We start from the raw sequence: 17073 nt of genomic DNA, 5'->3' as shown, positions 1-17073 counted from the left end.
AAGAGGAAAGAGAGAGAAAAAAAAAGAAAAAGGGAAAAAGGGGAAAAGGGGAAGAAAGGGGAAAAAAAGGGGAGAAGGGAAGAAAAGAAGAGGAAAAAAAAAAAAAAAAGGGGGGAGGGAGAGAAAAGGGGGGAGAAGGGGAGAGAGAGGGAGAGAGGGAAAAGAGGGAGAAAGAGAAGAGAGAGAGGAAAAAAAAAAAGGGGAAAAAAAAAAAAAAAAAAAAAAAAAAAAAAAAAAAAAAAAAACAAAAAAAAAAACAAAAAACAAAAAAAAAAAAAAAAAAAAAAAAAAAAAAAAAAAAAAAGAAGAGGGGGGAGGAGAGAGAGAGAGAGGGAAAAGGGGGAAAAAAGGGGGGGAAAAAAAAAAAAAAAAAGGGAGAGAGAGAGAGAGAAGAGGAAAGAAGAGAGAGGAGGAGAGAGAAAAGAGAGAAGAGAGAAGGGGAGACGAGAGAGAAAAGGGAAAAAGAAGAGGAAAAAAAAAAAAAAACAAAAAAAGAGAAAGAGAGAGAGAAGAGGAAAGGGAGAAGGGGAAAGGGAAGCGGAAAGGGGAAAGGGAGAAAAGAGAAGAGAGGAAAAGAGGAGAGAGAAAAAAAAAAAAACCAAAAAAAAAAAAAAAGAAAAAAAAAAAAAAAAACAAAAAAAAAAAAAAAAAAAAAAAAAAAAAAAAAAAAAAAAAAAAAAACAAAAAAAAAAAAAAAAACAAAAAAAAAAAAAAAAAAAAAAAAAAAAAAAAAAAAAAAAAAAAAAGAAGGAGGGGGGGGGGAAAAAGGAGGAAGAGGAAGAAGGGAAAGGGAGAGAGAAGGAGAGAGGGAAAAAAGGAGGAGAAGAAAAAGGGGGGGAAAAAGGGGGGAGAGAGAGAGACAAAGGGGAGAGAAAGGGGGGAGAGGAAAAGAGAAGGGAAGAAGGGGGAAAAAGGGGGGAAAAAGAAAAAAAGAGGAGAGAAGAAGAGAGAAAAAAAAAAGAGAGAAGAGGAAGAGAGAAAGAAGAGAGGAAAAAAAAAAGGGGGGGAAAAAGAAGGGGAGAAGGGAAGAAGGGGAAGGGAAAAAAAAGAAGAGAGAAAAGAGAAAGGGAAAAAAGGAAAAAAAAAGAGAAGAAAAGGGAGAGAGAAGAGGGGAGAAGGGGGGGAGAGAAGAGAAGAAGAGAAAAGAGAGAGAGATAGAGAAAAGAGAGGAAGAAAAGAGAAGAAGGGGGGGGAAAAGGAAAAGAAGAAAGGGGAAAAAAAGGGAAAGGGAAAAAGGGAAAAGAGAGAGGGGGAGAGGGAAAGGGGGGAGAAGGAGAAAGGGAAGAGAGGGAAAAAGAGAGAGAGGAAAAGGGGGAAAAGAGAAGAAGGAAGAGAGAGGGGAGAGAGAAGAGGAAGAAAGAGATGAGGAAGAAAAAGGAGGAAAGAGAGAGAGGAGAGAGAGAGGAAGAGATGAGAGAGAGAAAAAAAAAGAAGAGGAAAGAAAGAGAAAGGGGGGGGAAAAAAAGGGGGAAAAGGGGAAGAGGAGAAGGGAAAGGAGAAGAGAGAGGGGGAAAAAGGGAAAAAGGGGGGGAAAGGAAGAAAGAGGAAGAGGGGAAAAAAAAAAAAAGGGAAAAAGAGGGAAAAAAAGAAGAAAAAAAAAGAGGAGAGAGAGGAGAGAGAGAGAGAGAAGGGGAGAGGAAGAAGGGAGAAAAGGGGGGAAAAGGGGGATGAGAGAGAGAGAGAGAAGAAAAGAGAGAGAGGAGAGAGAGAGGAGAGAGAGAAAAAAAACAGAAAAAACGGGACGGGGACAAAACAGACAGAGAGGAGAGAGAAAAAGGGACAAAAGGGAAAGGAGACACAGAAAAGAGAGAGACAAAAAAGGGAGAGAAAGAGAGACGGGAGAGAGAGAGAGACAAAAGGAGAAAAAAGGGGACAGATAGACAGGGGAAAAAAGAGAGACAGAGAGAAAGGAGAGGAGAGAGAGAGAGAGAGAGAGAGGAGAGAGAAAGGGGAGAGAAAAGGGGAAGAGAGAGAGAGAGATTTTTGCAGAGAGAGAGAGGAGAGAGAGGGAGAGGGGGAAAAGAGGGGTGAAGGGAGAGAGAGAGAGAGAGAGGAAAGGAGGAGAGAAGGAGAGAGAGAGAGAGGAGGGGAGAGAGGGGGAGAGAGGCAGACAGAGAGAGAAAAGGAGAGAGAGAAGGAGAGGGGAAGAGAGGAGAGAGAGAGAGAGAGAGAGAGAGAAAAGAGAGAGAGAGAGAGAGAGAGAAAGAGAGCAGGGGAGAGAGAGAAAGAGAGACAGAGGGGAAAGAGAGACAGAGTGAAGAGAGCAGAGAAAAAGAGAGACAGAGAGAAATGGGGGACAGTGGGACAGAGAGAAAGGAGAGAGAGAGAGAGAGAAAGGGGGGAGAAGAGAGAGAGAGAGAGAGAGAGAGGGGAAGAGAGAGGAAGAGGAGAGAGAAGAGAGAGAGAGGAGAGAGGAAACAGACAGAGACAGATGGGGAGATAGGGGATAGTTTAGATAGATGATAGAAGATAGATAGTAGAGAAAAGGGGTTTGCAGAGAGAGAGAGAGAGAGAGAGAGGAGAGGAGACCGAGAAAAGAGAGAGAGGAGAGAGAGAGAGAGAGGGGAGGAGAGATAGATAGATAGAGGAGAGAGAGAGAGAGAGAGAGAAAAGAGAAAAGAGAAAAGAGAGGGGGGAGAGAGAGAGAGAGAAGAAAAGAGAGGATAAGGAGAGAAGAGAAGAGAGAGAGGAGAGAGGAGAGAGAGAAAGCACGCCAACACACAAACACAACACACACCACACACACGCACACAAACGCACACACACGCACACCCCACGCACACACACGCACGCACACGCCCACGCACCCCGCACACCCCACACGCACAGGGCACGAAACATGCACACCCCACATGCACATGCACTCCCACACGCCCCACGCACACGCACACGCACACGCACACGCAAGCACACGCACACGCACACGCACACACAGACAGAGAGTTGAGAATAATAGAAATGTAAATTATTAAAATCGTTCTATTCGGTTATGTTACGTGACTGATACCATAACAAGTGCCACGCTTATTTTCATGTCATCACGGCCTATAACTTTGGTATATTATAAACCATCTTACGTTTAAGTAATAAAGACATAAAACAGTAAATGATAAAACGATGGCCTTTCCCTATATTACGTTTAGTTACGACATTATAGGTACATGCTTACACTTGCGCTTTATAATTAGAGTATATGATATCATAATTACACGCTGTGCTAATTCCACATACATAGTGTAAGGTTGGGCTAGTCACGCGGAAAAGGCTTTGACAAGGGTTTTTAATTTTAAAGTACCGGGGGCCAAAAACAGTGTAACGGGTGTAAAATTTATGGCGGCAATATTATGATTTCGTTTATTAATTTAAGTTTAACAGAGCTTCCAAAGCACAGTACTTTACAATGCTAAAATAATACTAAATTGTATCATGTCATTACTTTTCTTTTATTCTTTGTTTCAGCTTATTTTTCTATGTTTTTGGTTGTTATTATTTATAAGATAAGAATCTCTTCTCAGAATACTTGAAGGCATTTTGGATGTGGTTTGTATGGGCGAATTTCGTCACTTATGCCAGTCTCCTGTAGAAGTTTATCTTTACTAAGTGATATATTGATACGTTTGACTCACTGTCTGTACGTTTATATCTCGGTGTGTGTCTTTGCGAATCTGTGTATGTGTGTGACAGCATGTGTAAATATGCGTGCATGTTTGTTGTTTACGATCTCATGTGTATTTTGCGTGTGCATGCGTTCTAAGTGATCCCCAAAATGAACTCCGTCCGCTGTGTCAACGCAGAAGACATACGTAGTTTACATTCAGCAGTGCACCTTTACCGTTCATCCGCAAGTGAAAGATTGAATACAGCAGCAAGAGCGGCTTCAGCCTTTTTTTGAGGAGAGAAAACAATCTTATTTGCTTATTTAAAACACGCACACGCACACACACACGCACACGCACACACACACACACACGCAACGCACGCACGCACGCACGCCACACACCGCACGCACGCACGCACACCCCACACACACCCCACACACACACACCACACACACACACACACACACACACACACACACACACACACACACACACACACACACACACACACACATATTAACACGCATGCATAGACATCAGGGGCGTCATCTTAACTTTTCCTGGGGGGGGGGGGGGGTCCGTGAAAGAAGTGAGAGCAATTAACTTTTTTTTTTTCTTTTTTTGTGGGGGCGGGGGCACAGTGAACAATAGACTTAACAGACTATTAACAAAAAACTATTGGGGTAAATGATAAGTCCATACTGACAAAATGTTATGGTGTATTTTAAATTTCTATATATAACAGTTTCTGGTATTCACGGATATATAAAAATATAGTACCATGGTACTGGTGATACTGATGTGATCACAATACATACGTGTTTGGAAGGAAACATCTGCTCTTGAACCTTTTGGTTAAGAGGTAAATCTAGCATTACTGCATATAAGTATACAGTATTATCAACTATAAAGATTGATGATAACCAGGGCGTCAATTAGGGGAGGGGGCTGGGGGGCAGTGGTTGTGCCAGTCTATTCTGTTCTGTATGTCTGCAATCAAAGTCAATTAGCTCCAAAAGTTGTTGGGGTGTGGCCCTTGGAGTGGGGGGGGGGGACAGACCTTGAGGGTGGAAAACAGTCTTGATGGGGGGTGGGGGGTTCCTGACACACATGCGCACACACATACACACACCGCGAAAGGAAAAGCAATAGGATCCAGTGATGGGCAAGTACTGAAATACTGAAACGTAGCTTTAGATATTGATCCTCATTTTGTGGTGAAACAATCATCCACAGTATTTTGTAAGCAATATTAATTGCCAATATAATTAATTTCAATTAGTACGTTTGTTTGATACTGAGGACAGCTTTTCGAATATCTCCAAAAGTTTCTCGACTTAAAGTGGTGCAACATGCAACCCAAATTAAGCTGGTACTTATATTATGAAAAAAAGAATTGAAGCTGAGTACTTCTCTGGTTTCCACACACACGAGTCGTGCAGAGCATAGAATGAATTAGGTATGTATTACTGCAAACACAATTCTTTATGACAAACACTCACTCACTCACACACACACACACACACACACACACACACACACACACACACCCCACACACACCCACACACACACACACACCCCACACACACACACACACACGCACACACGCACAAAACGCCACACTCCCCTCACTCGCCACCTCACCTCACACATACAAACACACAAAACCACTCAACCAATATTCCCTCTGTCTCACACACACACACACCCCACACACACACACACACACACAAACACACACACACACCACAACACCACACACAAACCCACCACACAACCAAACAAAACACACACCACACACACACACACACAAAACGCAACCAAACACACACGAAAAACCCCACACACGACAAACACAAACAACAAACACACCACCACACAAACACCACACACACACACACACACACAATCATATAAATCTTGCGCACACAGACCAATTACAAACAACACATGTATAATCCATACACGCGTACCCACAATATAACTTACACAATACATAAAGACACAGCACATCATACATAATGCACCCACCCACACATACATTAGTGACGCTCGGATATAAATATGCAACGCTCTTCCCAAAATCTCCCGCACAGCCTTTCCATCTGTTGCACCCTATGCTTCAAATATATAATTACAGAATTTCTTATTAATGTTATACCACCGTATTCTTCGTTCTGAGTAACGCATGGCGATTAATCTCACAACTCTTATATCTAGCAATGTCCATGTTTATTTTTCAAGCATCGTGTTCGTCACATGAGACATATAGTCGCCATCTGAACAGGGTATTGTGGTTATCTTATACCTCAGTTTACGTCTCAGTCTTCCAACAGGCTTGTAATTAATTCCTGGACTTCCAAGGTACCAGGTTACTATTTCCTTCCCATCGGTCCTTTTCTCGTTCTCTATTCTTCACTTCCCTCTGACAAATTAGTCCCTTAATACTATGTTCAATTTACTTTAGAATATAATCAGTACTTTCTTTTTTTATCTCTAAGTATAGTGTACTTACTCCCATACACTTGGCTGCATCTGCTCTAAATGTGAACACGGATGAAGAAATGATGTCACCACTGTATGTCATTTCTTATTCTGATTTCTTATTGTTTTAGTTCCTACATATGAATAATTAATAGCTCTAAGGCTGTTCCTTTGTTTATTTGTTTTTCACTGGCTAAATTGGACCTAGAACTGAAAATCTAGCAAGAATAGCTCATAGCTTTGCAGGGTAGCAAGGATAGTAAAAATAAAATAAATAGTTGATATTCATTTTTGGGGAAATTGCTTACAGTGGCTGAAGTAATCCCATTCAAAAATAATTAAATAGTGTAACAATTACAAGCTTGTAGTTTTCTTAATTTTGTTTCTTTGGATTATTTCATATAACCAGAGTACTCCATGTCAGGAAGTGAATTATGCATCAAAACTGGAAATAAGGTCAGTAGCCTCCACTGAGATGAAACCACCACCTACCCAACTGAACAACTTTTTCATGAGGAAATAGGGAATATTCCAGCTTATTTTCTCCATTACCAAAAACTTCTTGTGCATGGTATTTTATTGCATCTGAAAAAAAACATGGTATGGCTTACAATATTTACTAGACACATACCTAATAAAATGCCAAATATTTCTGAAATAGATGAGGATTTTTTTTTTTACTACTGTACTTGCAGAAAATTACCTGCCATTGGTAACTATTGTCAAAGTTTATATTACTTATACCAACCCAGTAAAACTAGAATTACATCTAAAGGTTTTCACCCTTATGTGACCCTATTTATGTAAATTATGAACTGCCCATAAACAATTTCTTCGTAGTAAAAATAATAGGAAAAATTGTCTTGTGCTGATCTTTACATGGAATGGAGTGTAAAAGCTGAAATTCATGTTATTAGTCACATTTGTGTAAAAAGGAAGTTATTTGTGATATACAGTAGGGAACATCAAATAAACTACAGAGTGAATACATTCTGTAAGGGGAAATTTTTCAAACAAGTGATAAAATGACAAAAAAATACAATTAGTTCCTCCAATAATCCATTCATGTATTTTTAAGCCACTAATTGTTTTGCCACATAGGTAACCTGATTGATCTGGTTGTGTGTAAAGCAATAAATTACAGTAACTGTTAAGAAGATAACACAGTTGGCTGACAAAGCTTCTGTAGGTTTTGTCCTCTCACACCATACAACTAGCATCAGTGAGTAAAAAATATAGGAAAGTTTTTGTCCACAGAAGTAGTTTTCTTTTTATAATTCTGGGATGCAAAATCCACAGGTCAGAAAATAAAAATACAAAGAAAGAATTGTTGAACTTTATTATAACAAAAAAAATGCTTTCAGGAGTCAACCAAAAACTTTCAAATAGTTTGTACTACCACAAATGTCTGAGGCACTTCAACTGAATAACTAAAATTATGAATAATAATATGGCATGACTGTATAACATCCATTCACAACACATGCATTAAATGGACAATAACATGAAAAAATACCACAAGTAATTCATATTTCCCTTCTGATTATACTTGTTCTAATATACTTCAAATCAACAGTAAACCTATTATGCCATTTCAGATACTTTGAAACATAGAGCTAACCAACTAGGCAGTGATCAACACTTATAGAGCAAAGAAAGTATACATCTATATAAATCAGAAAAAAACTATGTTCATGGGATATTTTACTTTTTTTCATTATCATTTTTTTTTTTCATGATAATACTACTTTCCATGACATAAGTCAGGTTTACTGTCAATCTTCAAATAATTATAATATTTTCAGCTGTGCAACACAACTCTTAAGAGCTAATCCTTCTCTTAACAAAACAAAGAGTCTTAATTTTGTTCTTGTGTCACATGTTCATTTTTCAATTTTAAGTTTCCTCTCTGGATCTGAAATAGAAGAACCATATGTAAGAAACATGATCAGAATATATCATTTCCGACATGGCACATTGAAATTCAAATTTAGCAAGAGTTCTACAGGTCACTTGTTCCATAAGTGAAGCCAGACTGAGCACATGAAAACTATACGATTCCATACCAACCTTAGCCTATGATCGAGATCGGCTGCGTTTCTTGAAATCAGGAGAATCACTTCGACGACGATAATCATCATACCTAGAAAGATGAAAAAGATTGCATATAGAAAAGGAATTGAACTATTGCACACTAGTGAGGGATCTGAACAACAAAACAGAAATAAAGGTTAAGATTAACATGTAGTGTCTATTGCACTTTAGTGAATTCTATTGACAAATAGATGGTTCCACAAGTGCTAAGGCACCATGGAGTCACTTAGGGCCCTAATTGTCCCTTTTCTGCCTTTTTATTGTTTAATTTATATCAAATTCAGTAATGTGATTATCTTTATTGATTTTATGATAATAATATCATTATGATGATGATTGATGATGATGATGATGATGATGATGATGATGATGATGATGATTGATGATGATGATTATGATTGATGATGATTATGATTGATGGATGATGATGATGGATGATGATAATTAATAAAAAAAGGAAATGTTTCCAAAAATCTAGGATAAGGAAAAACAGGTGAGGTAGGGCAGACTAGTAACTGACTCCTTGGTGACTTACCTCTTGTAGAGCTGTGTGCCTAACAAAATTGTAAACTAATCACAGTAGACCTGGCATATATGTAAAAGCCATCCTAGTGTCAAAGGGTTAAAAAGGATCCAAATGAGAACTGTATATGATAAAAGATATTCTTAAATAATCCTCAACAAGTACTTATAGGAAAAATGTGGTAGTCCAACTTTTCAATATACTTCAACTTAATTAATTACATGTCAAAAATTTACATAATGATGAATTCAGATTAGATCCTATTAACCCCTGCAAGCAAGGAAGATGTTATCATCATGTCATAAAATATTTGGCTTGAGGGGCAGGTGATGTGAACTTGCTATCATAAGAATTTCAGTTGAAGGCTGTGGTGACAGGAATGATTTAGACATGAGTGCACAGAGCACTTGGAGGGTCATAAAATTTATTATTTCTATTGATAAACGGGTGTGGCATGTACAATACGTACAATAAATAGCCAGCTCGAGAAGATGCTATTTCTGTACTCAGGATCCTATTCCTGTCCACTGTGACTGGCAGTACAAGTTGAATGACAAAAGATTAAGTATTATGGTGGGGGGGAGGGGGTCTTTTATTGTTATCATTATTGCACTGAATTATGGACTACCTTGAGAGCTGATATGGAATCTGTGCAAGGAAAACAGTATATTACCATCTGGATACAGCAAATCAAGTAAGCCTAATCCCTGTATTTTGGTCCATGAGTGGGCAAGTGAAGCATCCAGATACAGATAATGGAAAATGGCAAAAAAGCTAAAATTGCTTATGCAGAAAAAGAGGGAGTATTGTAAAAGGTTGGCACAGATTCTTGTTGCCATACACAAGTGTTTGTGTGCATCCAGCCTACAAGCTGCACACCTGCCACTCAAGTAAGCCAAATCCCTGTATTTTGGGCCACAAATGGGCAGTGAAGCACCCAAATCCAAGGGATTAAGAATAGAAGTAATTTGATGATTTACTTTCATTTATGATAAAATTAATGACTAGTGGTAAATTATGAACATCTTAAGTTAAAAAAGAGTTAGTTTACGAAATGAAAATGACTAATATCAATAATGGTAATGTCAAGAAATTATAAATTACTAAATTGAAAAAGTTCAGATACAGTATTAGTAAACTCCACTTCAACAAAAATGAGTTTACTTGCAGCTGTTTTCCTAGTTTAGGAAGAAATAGGTGAAGGAAAAAGTAGAAAATGAAGATGGTAAGAGTGTGGGAGAGGGCGAGAGAGATGAGAGAATAGAAAAGGAAAGATGGGAACCAGAAAAATGGAAAGACCAAGAGAAATAGGGGATAAGACTTAAAAAAGAGGAAAGAAGAAAAAACTACAGACAATTCCTATATGTACACCTATCTAAGTCAGTTAGTACAGATACTGCAGGACACAGACCTTGGTGATCGAGAAACAGACCTGGGGGAGCGTGACCTCGACCGCCTTGGAGACCTTGAGCGGAATCGGCCACCCATGCGGCGAGGTGAGAATGACCTGTGAAAAGGGAAAACTTATTCACAGAGCAATCGCATATGTGACTCTTCTGTTAAGGCTCTTTGAAGTCACCACTTCTTTAAATACACAAAACTTTTTATGAGAGCACTTTCCATTATCATACTCAAGTTACTTGTATCACTACATTTTTAAAAGTCTACAAAGTAAATAAATAATTTTAATGAAAAATAATGAAATACTGAGAAGACTTAAAAACTGTGATAACTGGATAAATCACTTGGTATTTCTATGCCTGTATGGACTTCCTCGATTATTAACAAAGTCCTGAATGCTACATCTTGTCTTAGCTGTCTATCCAAAACAGATGTCAGCTTTATTTTGTTATAGTAAATGAAGTTCTATATAAAAAAAAAAAAAAAAAAAAAAAAAAAAAAGGCAACAATATTAATGAAAAGCATTCAGTCTGAGAGAAAGCATAAGGGTATATTCCCTGAACTTTTACTTAGAAATTATCATTGTTATAGTTTACTCTAAAATGGAAAATGCCCTTCCAAAGAGAACTGAGCAGCTGTAAAAGATTTATTCCATGAGCTGACCAGTTCTATCCCCAAGCCACCTGGGTGACACATAATATTCCTGTTAGAGATTCAAATGTTACAAACATAAAGACAAATATAAAAACAAATGAACCTTTAACAGGTAGAGAATTTCTCCTCATGGTATTGTCCTTAATGACAGGATTCATACCTACGCTTGACTGCTCATCACAAACTGACAGACTGTAGAAATTGATACCGGTCCGAACAAGAAGTGTATCACCACTGCAGCGAGCCACAACGATGAGTGGAGGCATGATGAATGTAAGAAAGTGGAGCGGGCGTTGAAAGGTCAGAGACCCAGATCATGAGTGGGGGGGCAGGCCTGATGGTGCGCAGGCGTAGACGGGCGGGGAGAAGAGGGCACGTGAAGCGTATTAGACTGCCCGGGTGCCATGAGGTGCGGCGCTGAAGGATGGCCATCAGGCAACGTGCCGCACACCACCACCACTGCACAAGCCTTGGCTGATCAGAGCTCGCCACCTTCTTCCACACTGTTGCACGAGGCTTCCCTATAGAAGAGGCATGACAGTGCTTTGTGGAACAGTCATCCTCCGCTGGCTAGGTGAGCCTGAGTCCCCAGTGTGGGCTCAGGTGGCAAGTAACGGATGCAACCAGGGTGTGCCTATCCCAGTACCCTCACACCCAAACACTGGATTTCCACTGAATAAGCAGGCTGAAGCTGTCACTAGCAGTGGTGGTGGAAGTACTTGTGGTGGTGGTGGCTGTGGTGGAGTTGGTGGTGGTGGTGTGGTAGCAACAGTAGGAGGAGTAGATGGTGGTGGTACAAGAGGTAATTTGGGCGAGATAGTCCTGTAATGGGTCACACATGACAATTAACATAATTTCCATAGTGTAATCTCTTCTACACATCACAAGTGTGGCAAATTATTTTCAAGGCATTAAAATACTTTGATATCATGGTCTATATAGATTTAAAGTATTTCATTGAAAACATGCTTTAAATAATAATATAGAAACAAACTAGATCTAAAATGTCTTACAACCCCATCCTAAAAATAAAAATGTAAAAAGTAAAAGAAAATATAAATATAAAAAACATTAGCCAATTTGTGCACACACACACAAAAAAAAAGACAATCAACCACAATATGAAATATTTGTTAAAAATAATTTGAACCTTAAACTCAGTAAATATAAACTTTTATTCAGTTTATTACACGCACAAACACAAACAAAAACATACAAACACACACACACACAAACACACACATACACACACACACAGTGTAAATAAATAATTCTATGTATACACAAATACACATCTCTATATGTGTATATGTGTATATGTATATATGCATATGTATGTATGTATGTATGTATATGCATATATCCATGTATATATATATACAGATATATATATGTGTGTATATATAAACACATAGGCCTGCACATGCGCGCGCACACACACACACGTATGCCCGCACGCACGCACACTCTCACTCTCTCCAACAGTCATCACTAATCCAAATTCTTATCAGAGCTGGTCTAATTTCAACCATATTTTTTACTTTTGTTCATTTAGGTCAAATTTCTTCTGGAAATACAAACTAAATCTTGCATTCCAAGCTACCTATCTATAATTGCCCTGTATTTCCTTTATCCCTTTTGTTTCTTTGTAAGTAAGTTGTGGTTGGAGGCCTACACATTCTAGGGGGCAAATGCCTTTGACTCATTAGACACTCAATGCATGACAGAGGCAATATTTTCTGACATATCCATGTGTTTATACATTCCTGGAAAAAAGGGTAGCTAAAAGACTGAAACTGAAATATAATTATTGTCTAAGTGGAGATGAGTTGAGAGTAAATCCATAACTTGAAATAATAATATTAAGCAGGAACTGCTGAGAAGGATATAATTGAGAATGATAAATTTCAACAAAGACAACCATGCAGAATGGGTAAGAAATGGAGGATTTTCATAAACATGGGAAATCTGGCAATTATGCAGTTAAGAAATCATGGTTGTACTCTCGGTTTTCAAAGGAGTAAATTTTGCCACTTGAGGCTACTGCATAGTTTGCAAAGTGCGAGCCTGAAAGCAAGGGGATGAGGACACTAATGAACATCATTATCCTTACAACTCAAAAATAACTAGCCAGAACTTAGGTGAACTTGTAAGCAAACACAGATTTTCTAAACTGAAAAGGTGGCAATGCTGGGACAAAGCTTTTCAAATCTATTAACTAATTTCTATCTATGTCACTGCTCAAGATGTGCCAAAGCAGCTCAAAAATGTAACTCTGGTCTAAGTCAGAGCAAACCCCCTCACTCATCTATTAAAATGAAAAAGAGAAAAATTGCAAAAGTGTGTAAGTAAGAATCAAATTTAATTTTCCAAATAAATAAAATTTAAAAGGAGTTGGAGATGCATTAGGGGAGGGAATGATAAAAACACTAATAACAAAGCAAATTACATGATTAAATAAATTTCCTTTAACAAAAAAAATCTGTCTTAAAAAGATATAGGAGGGAAAAAAACTTCCCATGCTAATCAACATTTAGCAAAAAAAAAAAAAAAAAAAAAAAAAGACATCAGATACTGAGTAACAAGTTTCTCATAATTAAGAAATGGTTAGTGAGCAGCATTCTGACATCATAATGCCTTATTGGTATCAATCATTTCTGCATCTTTTCACATTAATATATAAAATATAACAATACACATTTGTATTTCATTACCATTCATTTTTGTAAAATCACTTATATGCCCCCTCACCCCACCCTTCACCCCAAGTGACCAAGCTATTGTTCTTTGGCTACAAAACCAAACTATATCTCTCATGACAACAGACAATGAACAGACAGCAGTAGAGCCTGAAGATAGCTTACCTTGACCTTCTTCTTCCGCCACCACCCCCGCCACCGCCACCCCCACGCCGCGGAGGAGAATGGAACCTGTCCCGACGTGAACGGCCTGTTGACATCTCCACCTTAACACGGACACCACACAGACGTCTGAGGGAAAGTGTTATGTTTCTGTCATTTCACTTTTATTTTACTGAAACAAAAGGCAGACAGTTTATATATTCAAATAATTCATGACAAATATAGCCCAACTATGGACTTAAATTTGGAGGAAAGTTCTCAAAGTTGTGTTTTGAAAGTTAAGATGTACCGTAAAACATCTTCCTTTATAAGATGTTGAACTCATAGAAAAGTAAGTTACTGTATGTGTGCAGTCAGTGCATGGTGTGCATGATAGCTCACCTATAGTTGTCTTGTACCTCTTGCAGAAAACAAATTCAAAATAGCTGATTTTTAAAATAATAACTCCCATATCCCTGTCTATCAATAGAAAGAGAAAAAAGGGAAGTGGCAGATAGCTAAATAGAATGAGTGACAGTGGGAATGAAAGAAAATATACACCCAAGTTTTCTAATTTCACAAACCAAACTCGGAGTCTTGTTATCGTTACCATAATTATCATTACTTGTTATGAATAAAACAGTTGTTTTCAAAGCTTTGAAAATGAGTGTGAATCATGAATTTTCTTCATTTCATTTCTCTAATGCAAATGGCACTAAACACAGCACATATTAAGTATAAAATTGGTTGCTGGACAGAATGGAGTGGGATGAAGGAGCAGGGTTAGGCGACTGCTGGCTGCTGGCTATAGTACATTCTCTTGCTATATGCCTATTGTCTGTACTGTTCTTGTTTATTCTGATCCTATGTCTTTTTTTTATAACTCCAAACAAATTTTGGTACAAGTTCAGCAGGGGATTATGAAAAATGTATACAAGTAGCTGGGTGTAGTAATGCCTTCTAGTGTGTCTATGTCAGTGTTTGATGGACAGGCATATAACAGAGTAAGGTAAGGCATATAACAGAGTAAGCTTTGTTTACCATCATATAAGCAAATGGAGATCTGTAGACAGTTGAATGCATAGCTAAGAGGTTATCCAAACAGTCTGAGTTGTATGGGTGTAAGTGTAAAACTCTGGAGTATACACTTTTCAAAGCTGAAGAACATGCAGGGTTTACTCCCATTGTTCCAATGAATCAAGGTCGTGCTGAAGGATGAGTCTGCAGTCGTCAATGGTCTTGACTGGTCTAAGATGAAAACTGTTGTGTTAAACAGTTTACAGTAGGTGAAGAGTCAGCAGTAGAGAGTGAATGGTTAATAATAACAGGAGAGGAGGAGGATCAAGTAAGGTGTCTTGGGGACAACAGAGGAGAGAGCGACAGATCAGATGAAGAACTGTCAAGTACACGGTGAGTCTTGTTGACATGAAAAGCAGTGATCCAATGGGTCTTGTTATTCTGTAAAACTGTAAACTGAATGTTAGTCTTCTGCCTAGACTCTGCTGAAGGCTTTGGTAAAATCCAATATATTATTGTCATCCTGCTTTCCCTCTGAATCTCTGGGATACAAAGAAAGTCCTCCAAGTTTCTAATATTCAAAATCACCAACTGAAAACTTAGCATTCTTTACTTCTAAAAAGAGAACCATTATTTCTAAACAGTAAAAGCATGAAAAAGAATGATGTTCTTTGTACTTCCAAGACATTACGTGAAATACATTGGCAAATAAACACCAGTACATGCAACCAGTTAGTGAAGGTCAATAAAATACCACAATCCTCTAAACAAAGCTACTAACAAAATCCCATAGACTCACGTTCCATTCAGCGAGCGCACAGCATCTTCTGCATCCCGTGGGTCTTCAAACTCCACAAAAGCAAAGCCTGGAGGGTTCCTTGCAACCCAAACATTGACGAGGGGCCCATACTTGGAAAAGGCCGATTCAAGCTCGTGTTTGGCTTCAGTATTGCCAAGGTTGCCCACGTACACCTTGCAATCAGTTCTCATCCTTCTGGAATTCAAGTGTAAAAATGCTATATATTTCTGGTCTATATATTTTTGTCTTAAAGATATGTAAAATTCTGAAATGGATATTTATGCATATGATACCTCTCTATTTCCAAAAATAATAAAGAAACACTCTTATGAACTCATCCTAATCATTTCTATATGATATCAATTTCAGCAGAAATATTTTTTTTTCTACAACAGTTATTTTACATATTTTGTAAAAGTTTAAATGAACCCTTGAAAAAACTTTTTTTCTTTCTTTCTTTCTTTGTTTAAGGGTATCTCCTTACGAAGTGCACCTGAAACTGCCTAATCTGTGAGAGGTTTATTGTCAAACTGATGCAGTGTTTCTTACCAATATTTATCAGCAATCAAATTAAATGATATTTATTTAAACCATTTACAACGGGAAATCAATTCTTGACTGCTGGAGAACACACCCTGAAGGGGGACAGACTGGAAAGATCCAGGCATGAAATCACAAGGAACCAGTTCAATCCTGATTATATTAAATAATAGATTTGTTTGTCTTTGGGCAGAAACATCACAGAATGCTCAGCTTTTCAGATTGCACTCTCCATCATGGATCACAAGACAATGCAAATATTAGAAAAAAAAGTTTTCGTAGGGATGCTGTCCATTGGGCACCAGCTTATCCCAACAATAGAAAAATGAAAGAAAAAAAAGGGGCAATTCCCAATACCTAACGGGCATTCTAAATAATCATATTTACTCCATCACTTTCAACTATCATTTTCACTTCCCTTACACTTTCCCCACTCGGGTAAAACTGCATAAAAGTAAAAAAAAAAAAAAAAAAAAAAAAAAAAAAGTATTAATCAATTCCCCAATAACAAGCTTCCCACCATTAAAACCACGTGATATAAGAGACCCAGACGCTCATCTACACCGAACAACCGACTCCCCGGACTTTGGGAAACGACTTGTTCATTAATCTCGCTCGCGATTGAGAACAAAATGGCGATTTTCCCCCAAGAATTAGCCTGTGGAATTTCACCTGCGAATGCCCGCGCTGCCGCTGGGAAATGCGGCAAAGAGATCTCCCCTGCGCAATGCTGACGGGGGCAGGAAAACGGCGCAAAAAGATGATAAAAGTTGGGAAGAAAAGGAAATGTTACAGTAAAGCGACCCCCGCGCATCCACGTAAACAAACGCGTCATGGAATTTCCTTATATTGCCGCTTCTCTTCTTAAATCCAACCCTCTCACAATGGCTAAATATATATTCGCACCGAGATGCCCCTCAAACCCGTAGGAAAAAGCTCCCAAATCACAAAGATACACGAAAAATAAGCTTACTTAGGCGCGTACTTCCTGTCCCTCTCCATTGTGGCTTTTATCTACGCCTCCAAGTTCACGCGAGAAATTATTTTGTTTTCCCCCCTTTTTTTCTTCTCTTTTATGGCATTTACGCATAAGATTAATTCACGTTTTTGTAAAGAAATCA

The 17073-nt window shown here is 38.3% G+C and overlaps 1 protein-coding gene across 9 annotated transcripts; it reads right to left on the bottom strand.

Annotated features, from left to right (window-relative positions):
* Window positions 1–6357: 6357 nt before the first annotated feature.
* Window positions 6358–17073, bottom strand: LOC119568198 (RNA-binding protein 1-like). 9 transcript variants are annotated; one of them, XR_005228075.1, is made up of 7 exons: window positions 16926–17073; window positions 15413–15607; window positions 13621–13746; window positions 10917–11578; window positions 10113–10208; window positions 8155–8227; window positions 6358–7999 (listed from the first exon to the last, which is right to left on the bottom strand). XR_005228075.1 is itself a non-coding variant. In XM_037916623.1 (6 exons), the coding sequence occupies exons 1-5, from the start codon at window positions 16952–16954 to the stop codon at window positions 8161–8163; spliced, it is 513 nt and encodes a 170-aa protein (XP_037772551.1). In that variant the 5' UTR covers window positions 16955–17072; the 3' UTR covers window positions 6358–7999; window positions 8155–8160. The 9 variants fall into 9 exon arrangements, 3 of the variants coding, with proteins under 3 accessions (XP_037772551.1, XP_037772552.1, XP_037772553.1); XR_005228076.1 differs by having other exon boundaries at window positions 10134–10208; XR_005228078.1 differs by having other exon boundaries at window positions 16938–17045.

The sequence above is a fragment of the Penaeus monodon genome, chromosome 43, assembly GCF_015228065.2.
Source record: "Penaeus monodon isolate SGIC_2016 chromosome 43, NSTDA_Pmon_1, whole genome shotgun sequence".
NCBI lineage: Eukaryota > Metazoa > Arthropoda > Malacostraca > Decapoda > Penaeidae > Penaeus > Penaeus monodon.
Note: the sequence above shows the minus strand (reverse complement) of the source record. Positions and strands in the feature narration are given on the sequence as shown.